Here is an 11,971-nt window from a genome sequence, read left to right as displayed (position 1 = left end):
GTGATACCATATCAATATCAAGTCAGTCTGATTTTGCCTTTCATAGTAATGGCCCTTTGAAATTGTCCATAATTGACTTAATCTTCTAACGATTCAAAATGCTCTAAAATGAAAAATTCTTGTTTCCACAGGGTAATTCCACCTTAGATCAACAGTATACAGCCCCACAGTGATACCATATCAATGTCAAGTCATTCTGATTTTGCCTTCCAAAGTAAAAGCCTTTTCAAATTGTCCACAATTGACCTAACTTTCAGTGATTTCAAAATGCTCTAAAATGGAAAATTCCTGTTTCCACAGGGTAATTCCACCTTAGATCAACAGTATACAGCCCCACAGTGATACCATATCAATATCAAGTCATTCTGATTTTGCTTTCAAAAATAAAAGCATTTTCAAACTGCCCATATCTGACTTGATCCTGGAACAATTTCAAAATGCTCTAAAATGGAAAATTCCTGTTTCCACAGGGTAATTCCACCTTAGATCAACAGTATACAGCCCCACAGTGATACCATATCAATATCAAGTCATTCTGATTATGCCTTCCAAAATAAATGCCCTTTCAAATTGAGCATATATACGACCTACTTTTTTAACGATTTCAAAATGTTCTTAAAAAGAATTTTGCTGTTTCCACAGGATAATTCCACTTTAGGTCAACAGTATACAACCTCACGATGTTACCATATCAATATCAAGTCATTCTGATTATGCCTTCCAAAATAAAAGACTTTTCAAATTGCCAACATACGACCTACTCTTTTAAAGATTTCAAAATGCTCTAAAAGTGAAAATTGCTGTTTCCACAGGATAATTTCACTTTAGGTCAACAGTATACAACCTCACGATGTTACCACATCAATATCAAGTCATTCTGATTTTGCTTTCAAAAATAAAAGCATTTTCAAAATGCCCATATCTGACTTGATCCTGGAACAATTTCAAAATGCTCTAAAATGGAAAATTCCTGTTTCCACAGGGTAATTCCACCTTAGATCAACAGTATACAGCCCCACAGTGATACCATATTAATATCAAGTCATTCTGATTATGCCTTCCAAAATAAAAGCCTTTTTAAATTGTCCATAATTGACCTAACTTTCAGTGATTTCAAAATGCTCTAAAATGGAAATTTCCTGTTTCCACAGGGTAATTCCACTTTAGATCAACAGTATACAGCCCCACAGTGATACCATATTAATATCAAGTCATTCTGATTTTGCCTTCCAAAGTAAAAGCCTTTTCAAATTGTCCACAATTGACCTAACTTTCAGTGATTTCAAAATGCTCTAAAATGGAAATTTCCTGTTTCCACAGGATAATTCCACTCCAGATCAACAGTATACAGCCCCACAGTGATACCATATTAATATCAAGTCATTCTGATTATGCCTTCCAAAATAAAAGACTTTTCAAATTGCCAAGATACGACCTACTCTTTTAAAGATTTCAAAATGCTCTAAAAATGAAAATTGCTGTTTCCACAGGATAATTTCTCTTTAGGTCAACAGTATACAACCTCACGATGTTACCATATCAATTTCAAGTAATTCTGATTATGCCTTCCAAAATAATGGCCTGTTGAAAATGCCCAAAATTTATCTAACTTTCAGTGATTTCAGAATGCTCTAAAAAGGAAGATTTCAGTTTCCACAGGGTAATTCCACTTTAGATCAACAGTATACAACCTCACGATGTTACCATGTCAATTTCAAGTCAGTCTGATTTTGCTTTTCAAAATAAAAGCTTTTTCAATTTGCCCATATATGACTTACTCTTGGAGCGAATTCAAAATGCTCTAAGATGGAAAATTGCTGTTTCCACAGCATAATTCCACTTTAGATCAATAGTATCCAACCCCACAGTGATACCATATCAATATCAAATCAGTCTGATGTTGCCTTCCAAAATAAAAGACTTTTCAAATTGCCGATATACGACCTACTCTTTTAAAGAATTCAGAACGCTCTAAAAATGAAACTTGCTCTTTCCACAGGATGAATCCATGTTAGATCAAAAGTGTACATCCACACCATGGTACTACTTCAATTTCAAGTCATTCTGATTTTGCCTTCCAAAATAATGGCCTGTTGAAAATGCCAATAACTTACCTAACTTTCAGTGATTTCGGAATGCTCTAAAAAGGAAATTTTCTGTTTCCACAGAATAATTTCACTTTAAATCAACAGTATACAACCCCACAGAGATACGATGTTAAGATCAAGTCACTCTGATTTTGCCTTCCAAAATAAAAGTATTTTCAAATTGCCCGTAGACGACCTACTTGTTTAACGATTTCAAAATGCTCTCAAATTGAAAGATGCTGTTTCCACAGGATAATTCCACTTTAGATCAACAGTATCCAACCCGACAGTAAAACCATGTAAATTTCATGTTGGTCTGATTTTGCCTTTCAAATTAATGGCCCGTCGAATTTGTCCATATGTGATATACTCTTTCAATTATTTCAGAATGTTTTAAAAATGAAAATTGCTGTTTCAACACATATTGGGTTTTCATTTTGAAAAGCAAAATCAGACTCAATTGATTATGACAGAATTGAATCATAAAGATGATGTAAAAGGAAGCTGAAATTGCCACTAGGTTGTAATTGATAGTACGTTTATATTTTAAGTCTGTGGAAAGATGTCATGGTTGGTTTGCAAGCTGTTTTGTAATTTCTTTATTTAGAATGACATCTTTGTGGACAATTTGAAAAGGCTTTTACTTTGGAAGGCAAAATCAGAATGACTTGATATTAATATGGTATCACTGTGGGGCTGTATACTGTTGATCTGGAGTAGAATTATCCTGTGGAAACACGAAATTTCCATTTTAGAGCATTTTGAAATCACTGAAAGTTAGGTCAATTGTGGACAATTTGAAAAGGCTTTTACTTTGGAAGGCAAAATCAGAATGACTTGATATTAATATGGTATCACTGTGGGGCTGTATACTGTTGATCTAAAGTGGAATTACCCTGTGGAAACAGGAAATTTCCATTTTAGAGCATTTTGAAATTGTTCCAGGATCAAGTCAGATATGGGCAGTTTGAAAATGCTTTTATTTTTGAAAGCAAAATCAGAATGACTTGATATTGATATGGTAACATCGTGAGGTTGTATACTGTTGAACTAAAGTGAAATTATCCTGTGGAAACAGGAAATTTCCATTTTAAAACATTTTGAAATCACTGAAAGTTAGGTCAATTATGGACAATTTAAAAAGGCTTTTATTTTGGAAGGCATAATCAGAATGACTTGATATTGATATGGTATCACTGTGGGGCTGTATACTGTTGATCTAAGGTGGAATTACCCTGTGGAAACAAGAATTTTTCATTTTAGAGCATTTTGAATCGTTAGAAGATTAAGTCAATTATGGACAATTTCAAAGGGCCATTACTATGAAAGGCAAAATCAGACTGACTTGATATTGATATGGTATCACTGTAAAAAGACTGTGGTTGGAAAGTGTTGATATAAAGTTCAAATAGTATTTGGAAATACGACTTTTGCTTTTAAGAGCATTATTAAGTCATTGAAAGAGTAGTTCAAAAATGAAGATTCACAGGGCTTTTACTTTGAAATCCAAAATAAGATGGCCTTGATAGTGACAGGGCACAATTAGGGTACAAGGCTGTGTCATATAGATCTAACATTAGAGTTTGTAAAAAAAAAAAAAGCCTAAATTATATGTTATTATGTTCTTAACATATCTGTTAATTCACTCGAAGTTGGCTTTTATTTTGAAATCCGGTTTCCACATCCATTCCCGTAATACTTTGAATACACAGGGAACGTAAAACAAACTGGAGGCTGGCTTGACTGCAAGTCTCGAATTGGAGGCTGGCTTGACACCAGTTCAGGACTCTCCCTCCTTTGTAGGAAAAAAAATTACAAAACAGAAGGAAAAAGAAACTGGTTGGGAATACTTCCCCCAGATCTGGGTTATCGCTTGAAACTGGCGGAGGTTGTCCGCTTCACCCCGTGGTCCAGGTGAGTGATCGTCTCATCTGGGAGCGGTCAACCCGATTCTGCTGCATTCGGGAGCAGTTCGGAAATTCCCTTTACAGCCTTAGGGTATAAAAATACAACTAGAAGGATATCAGCAGGTTAAGTACTTAAGTTAATGTCTCTCAAATAATTGTAAAAAATTGTCTGTGTACTAAAAATAAAAGCACCTATTATACTATCATCAGCTGTGGCAAGCACGCTTACTGTACCTTTTAACCTTTTTCTTAATCAATATGTGACATTTAAAGCTACTTCAAACAATGTTTGGCGTTTTAGAATTTGTGTAAATTTACACAAAATATAGCTCATTAAATACGGTGCGTTTTTTCCAAACTTAAAACTTAGATACATTTAGAGAAAATCCCTTCAAAAAGAATAGTCTGTGTTGAAAATCATTAATACCGACACCACTTTTGATCCCTCTATATACTGACTCTTTAAGGAGGTCAAAAGAAGTCACTGTACAACATTAATTAAAAATATCCGGGGGTCTCTGCTAGAACTTTCATTAAAACGTGAGTAAATAAAATGTGTTTTTTTAAATAGGTAAAACAACTGAAATAACGAGTAATTAAAATCAAAACAAACAACCAATATCTGCTGTCATCTAACGCTTGAAGAACTGTCAAGGGGAAATCATGCAAACACTTGAAAAATATGTAAAAATATTTAATAAAATACACCCAAAATAACACAATGGGAAGAATTTAAAAAAGACACAAACACATTTTTCTCTTCTTCTGCTTGAATTTTTAATTAAAGAGATCTTTCTAACATTTGAAGCTTTTTTTTTTTTTTTTATTAACCTTGCTTGTCATGTTTGCAAGTTTCTCCATCTAAATTAAAGGTAGGTCAAATGTGGCTAGGTAAACATTTCACTTTCTTTTTTGTTCACATGAATTTATTGTACATACGACACCAAAATGAAAGCATTCCTATTGGTCTTTGCTTAGTTTGTAACAAGTCACAACACTATCCTGAATTCCTAAAGCTTAGAGTGTAACGCAGAGAGAATTACTCTCTCCAAGAGAGGAAGTAGAGCTTTCTTTCTCCGTCACTGCAGACCAGCTCAGTGGGTCTTTGTGGATTCACCTCCAAGATCAGAACAGGACCTCCACACACAAACAAGCCCACCTGCAGAAAGAAAAGGAGACAGGGTGAAGAAAATCATCCTTGCTTTAAGAGAAGTTAAAATAATTTGACAATTAATCTCACAATTTTTACAATATAAAGCCAGGAATCTTACAACTTTGCTGCTACTCTTGGAAAAACCCAGAAACTATTCTAATGGTTGTCAAACCAGGTCTTAATTCATATATATAATCAAATGTCAAAACGCATCATTGGTATAGGGGAAAATATCAAATGTTGTATTTATAGGGGAAAGCTGAGGCATAAAACAATTTATTCCTATTCAGGAAATTAAGTTAAAAGATTTAACACACCTCACAAGTAGAGACTGTAATTTACTAGTAGAGATAACTGTAAAATGTATTTGCTGGGTACTGTTTTCAGCTGCAAAAACACTGTAAACACAGTAAGTTAGCAAGAATGTGATAAGGAGACAAACATAATCTATGACCAGATTGTTTTGTGGAGTTTGTAGAGTACCTGATTCTTGGTGTCTCTGTCCCACAGCTTCACTGTCCGGTCATAGGAGGCTGAGATGATGGTGCTGTCAGTGAGTCTCAGCACACTGATCCTGTCACTGTGAGCCTGCAGATAAAGTATCACAATTACAAGGAGGAAAGTTGTATATCATGTCTGCTGTCTGCTTTCTTTTCTCTGTACATTTAAATCAAGATGACCAAATTTGATTTGTCTATAAATAAATTTTAAAAATTCAGAGGAAAAATTGCCAGATTTGTAATTTTACCTGCTGAAATATGAGAATTTTCAGCTTTTTTTGGCAGTTTTCTCTCTTTCTGCTTTGTTAAAAGACCTCAGACGTTACTGGGAACTTATTAAGCTTTTTTCTTTTTTTTTTCTCTGTCAGACAGGAAGAAAGTAAGAAAACGTTTTTACAATAGTGAAGCTTGATATTAAGTTTATGGTCACCATTTGCCCAAATAATCAATGTGAGCCAAAAACTCAGGTTTCATACTGCTTGAAATGTTCAGTTTTACATGTTCATGTCAGTCACTCTCTTCTCTCACTCTTGAACTCTTACAGGCTTTCTTTTGCTCCATGAGGACAGCTCTGGTGGGCGATTGAACCACATGTTGCCCTCCGCATCTCCACACACCACAAAATCTAAAACAGACAAACATTTCAGGTGTGACAGAATCTCCATATACACATAGAACATGCTTGATATTGCAATGTTTTCATGTGTAAACAAGTTTCGTTTTGTGCTCTGAACTTTTCAGAGTTTGGAAGTTATATGGATTTTCTAATGATGTCTGACTCCTAATGCACGTGTCCAAGATACTCATTAATCAGATTAACCTCAGTAGTCCTCTGATTGGCTGTTGGGATCATTGGGACATTTTCTATATGTGTATATATGGTATGGGAGAGCAGAGGTGTTGCCCAGTTACCTTATTTGCTTAGTTACCTTATGAATTTAACCAACAGGAAGCAAAACAGTGTGGTGGAATTCTACTTAACAGTCTTCTTATTTACAATATTTGAATACCCTGCATCATCTTGACCATTATTTTAAAGCAAGGGTGCAAAATCTAGGCAGTGATGCATAGGAATACAATGTTTTAGTCATATGCTGCAGAAAAGTGAATATCTTGACTATTTTTCTGAGACCAAATTAGCATGAAAAATCAACTGAAGTAAACATCTTTTACTTCCAGGTCTGATGTTTACCGTTATCCATTATTACAGCTGTTATCAGGGTCCTCTTCTTCTTCCCCTCCTCCTCGTCACATTTCATGTTCAGTTCACTGAAAGCTCTTCCAAGGGATGTTTCCCGACTCATGGGAAACTGAAAATTAAGAGGATATGATTGTCAGCTGTCTTTTCATCGGTGTCTTATTACTCAGTGTTATCACCGGTGCCTCAACGGTCATGTCAGTGGGGGGATCCGGGGTTTTCTCTGTGATTTTCACATTCCTGTGGCAGTGTGCTAGGTGGTTGCTCAGATTTGAAGTTAAAAGTTTTGCTGTAGAAAGAAGTTTTCTTCCCACGAAGAGTGCACAATGGATGCTAATGTTTTTGTCACTTTTTATGGAATCAAACTCAAAGTAATGCCTCTGTCAGTGCGCCCCAGGGTGGCTGTGGCTACATGTAGCTTGCCATGACAAGTAGGGCTGCTCGATTATGGCAAAAATGATAATCACGATTATTTTCACTGAAATTGAGATCACGATTATTTGACGATATTTATTTAACCCTTTAAGACCTACTATAGAACCAAGTCCACCAGAGCTTATATTATTTTTATTTTTTATTTTTTACATGCTGTAGTGCCATTTGTGGGAGCATTTCAAGTTGCTATACATCAATACAACTGTTATAGCCCATATTTTAATAATATGTATGCATTAAGTGCATAGTAATTACATAAATTGCAAAAAAGTGCAATAAACTACAAAAAAAAATTGAAAATCGCTTTTGTTTTGTTTACATATATTTCTACTTGGAGAAGTTTAAGAGGTTTATCCCTCAAAACTTTAAATACAATAAAGTTGCAAAAAATAGTTTCCCACCACAGGAAATTTATTTTGAGTGTCTTCATAGTTTTATTTTGGAGATACAGCAATTTTTATATACTGCAGGAAAAACAAAAAACAATCCTATGATGCAAATTTGCAAAGAAAACAGCATGTGCATCATTTCACTGTGGGAAGTGTTACGAACAGCTGATAGGAACGGCAAAGCGTGTTTCTGGAATATTATGCTTTTGTTCCTGCAAGCGCTTTTTATGCAGTTTTTGCAAAGCTATATGTGGAACGAAACCGTGACCGAGGACAAGCTGATGGCATCAGATGTAAGTACAACTCCTCCAGTTTCATATGCAAAACAAATTATTGCGCTAGCTTACACGGTTCAGGTTCTACAGGGATTTAAAAATAGTTACGCAAAACGGAGCGTGCTGCTCTGACCGGCTTTAAAGGGTTAACAATGACTTTAAAAAAATAATATAAAATAGTGTGCAACACCACTGAAGTTTTTTTTTTTTTTTTTAACTCTTTTCAACCAACGGCAGTCACTCTCCTCTCCAAATAACTTCTGCTTAGCTTTCCGAGCTTCCCTCGGGTCCTCTTAATCAGCGGTCTCCAACCTTTTTTGCGCCACGGACGGTTTATGCCCGACAATATTTTCACGGACCGGCCTTTAAGGTGTCGCGGATAAATGAGGGAGGGGCTAATAATCGGCTCAGTCATTTTTAATGATCGTTGAAAGCCCAGATCGTAATCGTGATTAAAATTCGATTAATTGAGCAGCCCTAATGACAAGTGTGTGAATGTGTGCATGAATGGGTGGATGACTGGATGTGTAAAGCGCTTTGGGGTCCTTAGGGACTAGTAAAGCGCTATACAAATACAGGCCATTTACCAATGTCAGTACTTCCATGCTTTAAACGCTGCATGGTCGTACTCTCTCCATTGTTGATATACACACGTCTGTTGCTGCCACGGGTGTTGCACGCGCTTACGTCGTTGTCATGAGACACTCTCACAAACAAAAATCAGGGTTTAGTAACACAGTGTGCCTACGGGAAAGTAACAGTAATCTAATTACATTTTTTTGCAATAGTAATCCCTTACATTACTCAGTACTTTAAAAAAGTAATCGGATTACAGTAACGCGTTACTGCCCATCTCTGCCTATAGACATGTACTAAATCTGTTCACAAGAGATGATGAGTGTCCACAGTTCAAGGGAGGGGATTATTTCCTAAAATACCAATTCTTTTCATCTTCAGAATGGTTTTGATGGTGAATTAACGCTTAATGTGGAGTAATGCTGGTTCGTATACTCACAAGGAAGCCGATGTAAATCTCTCCCTTTGATTCACCCACCAGCCACACGCTTTTCTTATCATTGTGGATCACGCAGTGAAATTCAACTTCATAGTGCCAACTGATAACAAGAGACAACCCACATTTAGAGTTACCAAAAACAAGCAACAAGGAATCAATCAAAGAGCTGTTGAACTGGATTTTGGTCATGCAAATATCAAATAAGCATTTTGATCCAAGGTCTGCTATAGTTTGAGGAAAGAAGCTAAAACAGCTTGTTTTAGAATGTAGTCCAGTATGAGAGGATTATTATGCTGAATGGCTGATTTAAAAAATAAAAAAAAGCATGAAAAATACATTACTTGTTGACTTTATTGTGCCAGCTGCCCTCATTGTTCTTGGGTGCCACATCAAATACTTCTCCAGTTTTGTTCACCCCAAATAAAGCAGTGCAGTAGAAGAGGCGCACCACTGGTTCACTGACTGTGTAGGTGGTTACCTTCACCAAGCTGGAAGCAAGAGACAAAAATTAAAGAATTAGTTAGTGTGAAGACTGAAACTCATAATACCTCATGTGATGTCTCCCTCCACTGCTGATGCACTGAAGCTCAGAATCAGTTAAACTTCACAATCTTAATCAACACAAAACAGCTTTCACGTGCCAGTTTACCACAGCGCTTAGACAGTCATATGATTGTTTTTTTATTAAGCAAACTAGGCAAAATTAGTTATTGTCTTTAACTTTATAGGACTAATGCAGATGAGAGTGCTTGGGCATCTTATGTATTAGCTGCTGGTGTTTACCTTGCTGTGTCATGTTTTTTATTCCACACCAGCTTCCAAACACCAATAAGTTTCACACTCGCCACAGCGATCTGACTATCAGGCATGGAGCAGACCGCTGTAATGGGGTCATCAAATACCTGACACACACACACACACACACACACACACACACACACACACACACACACACACACACACACACACACACACACACACAAAGATGGATGGCATGGTCAAAAAACAAACAAACAAAAAAAAAACAGATTTAAAAAGAGTTTAAAAAAAACTATTTTTCTTTGTACACTTCTTCACCTGCTTGTGGCCAACCACTGAGTTGTTTTGCCACAACTCGAGCAAACCAGATTCATACCCAGCGAGGAGCAGGTCATCATTTTGACAGAAGCACAGAGCTGTGACCGAGCCTTTCAGGTTTGGAGGACTTGCTGTGGAAAAAAGAAGAAACACAGTTTTCATAACAAAATGTGTATAAGGACCCTTAATAACACTGTAATTACTTTAAAGATAAGGCTACATAGGGCACCAGTTTAGCTCCCAGCACGTGTTCAGTAGTACTTATTTTATTTTTAGATTTAAAACAAATCTTCTTTGATTAATTCAACACTGAAGAAATTCTAATTGATACTCATATCTCCCAATCTTTTTCACCATCATTCATTTATGTTTTAAAAGGTACAATAAGTTTTTTTGAGGCTTTTTGTTAAATATAAAAAAAGAATATTGTAGTCATAAAGACACATTGATTTGTTGACATTGACAATTGCATCTGAAACCAAAATGATGCACTCTCGTAAACTTTAAATGCAGTCATTATAAGTACATAGATTTGTGTGCTGGATTGTGGGCACACCATTTTGAACACAATGACTGAGATGGACATCGCAGCTAATTGGTTCAAGATTTCCTGAAATGAAGTCTGGGCTCTAACACAAGAAGACGTGCATAAATATAAAAAGGGTTTTTCTTGAAAGGAAATGAAAATTATAAGGAGTTTTAAAGACATTTTAAGTATCTAATTTTGCACAATATTGGTGAGAAATTTAATGGGAACATGGAAAAATAATTAAAGACATTAATATTTAACATAATACCTCTCTTTTTGCATCTCTCTATATAACGTCCTCCTTATCAGTGCACAAAAGGGGAGCATTTTAAACATCATTACTCATAAGCACTTACAGCTGCAAAAGGCCACATAATAATGCGTCGTTAACCAATTTTCAAATGTTCATTACCTAATTGCAGATGATAAATATTGACTTTTTAATACAGTAAAAAAATAAAATAACAAGAGTTAAATCCATTTTCAAATTTGAGATGTTTCTACTGGCTTACTGTGCCAATTTATGGAACATAAGCTGAAGCCAAACAGGTACTAAAATAAGAAAAATGAGAGATTTGTAGCTCCCTAAAAGTTGATTTTATTCATCTGGACGTAGCGTTTTCAGTGAGAGAAACGTTTCGTCACTCATCCAAGTGACTTCTTCAGTCTCAGCTGACTGCAGGTTTCCCAAATCTTATACACAGTACATTTGCACAGTGACTGAAACTAGCACCACTGAAGGAACAATGGGTTGGGAGATTGGTTCCTTGATCATGCAAATTGTCATGACGATTGGTCAACAACCACTGATCAAAGACCACTGATCAATAGCCATGAGTACCATTCACAGAGAGTTGGGGTTTAAAAGCCACAGAGACACTGTGTTTAACTGTTCCAATACTCCTGACACATACGGGATCACTACGGGTTTTTGCTGAGCTTTCTTTAGGTGCCTTCCCAGCAGATTTGTAGACACTTGTGAGTTGATAATTATGATTTGTATCATTTATATAAATGGTAAAAAAATAAAAGTCTCAATTTAAACCAATTTTTTTTTTACCTCTTGCCCATGTCCAGCATCGCAGCGAGCGGTCTTCAGAAACAGTGAAGAATTGTGGGACCCTTTCCTTGCAAACGACTCCATGAATCGCACCGCTGTGACCGCGAAAGGTGCTAAAGTGCTCCACCTGGAAATAAACCGACATATCTAGTCAGTGAGAAAATACATCTGAAGAAGCAGCAGGGCACTTTAAAAATTCAGAGGATTTTTTTTTATTTGTTTGAGAGACCTGTAAGGGTTTCCAAAATTTCACTGTGCCATCATCAGACGCTGTGAAAACGGACATTTCTTCTGACTTCACTTCCTTCCCTTTGTCTTAAAAACAAAGAGTGGGCTTAGAAATATC

General features: G+C 36.1%; 1 protein-coding gene across 2 annotated transcripts in view; it reads right to left on the bottom strand.

Moving 5' to 3' along the window:
• Positions 1–4,803: 4,803 nt before the first annotated feature.
• The window catches only part of tep1 (telomerase-associated protein 1), a 38,691-nt gene continuing 31,523 nt past the window's right edge, over positions 4,804–11,971 (bottom strand). For both annotated transcript variants that reach the window (XM_026150034.1, XM_026150032.1), the window contains exons 47-56: positions 11,855–11,940; positions 11,626–11,752; positions 10,037–10,167; positions 9,743–9,861; positions 9,301–9,447; positions 8,960–9,059; positions 6,840–6,957; positions 6,190–6,272; positions 5,631–5,735; positions 4,804–5,153 (exon numbers count right to left, since the gene is read on the bottom strand). In XM_026150034.1, coding sequence (XP_026005819.1) covers positions 5,034–5,153; positions 5,631–5,735; positions 6,190–6,272; positions 6,840–6,957; positions 8,960–9,059; positions 9,301–9,447; positions 9,743–9,861; positions 10,037–10,167; positions 11,626–11,752; positions 11,855–11,940 — 1,136 coding nt within the window. In that variant the 3' untranslated portion in view covers positions 4,804–5,033. The remainder of the gene's footprint in view (positions 5,154–5,630; positions 5,736–6,189; positions 6,273–6,839; positions 6,958–8,959; positions 9,060–9,300; positions 9,448–9,742; positions 9,862–10,036; positions 10,168–11,625; positions 11,753–11,854; positions 11,941–11,971) is intronic.

This window comes from Astatotilapia calliptera, chromosome 18, assembly GCF_900246225.1.
Source record: "Astatotilapia calliptera chromosome 18, fAstCal1.2, whole genome shotgun sequence".
NCBI lineage: Eukaryota > Metazoa > Chordata > Actinopteri > Cichliformes > Cichlidae > Astatotilapia > Astatotilapia calliptera.
The sequence above is the reverse complement of the archived record's forward strand: the minus strand, read 5'-3'. Positions and strand labels throughout refer to the sequence as shown.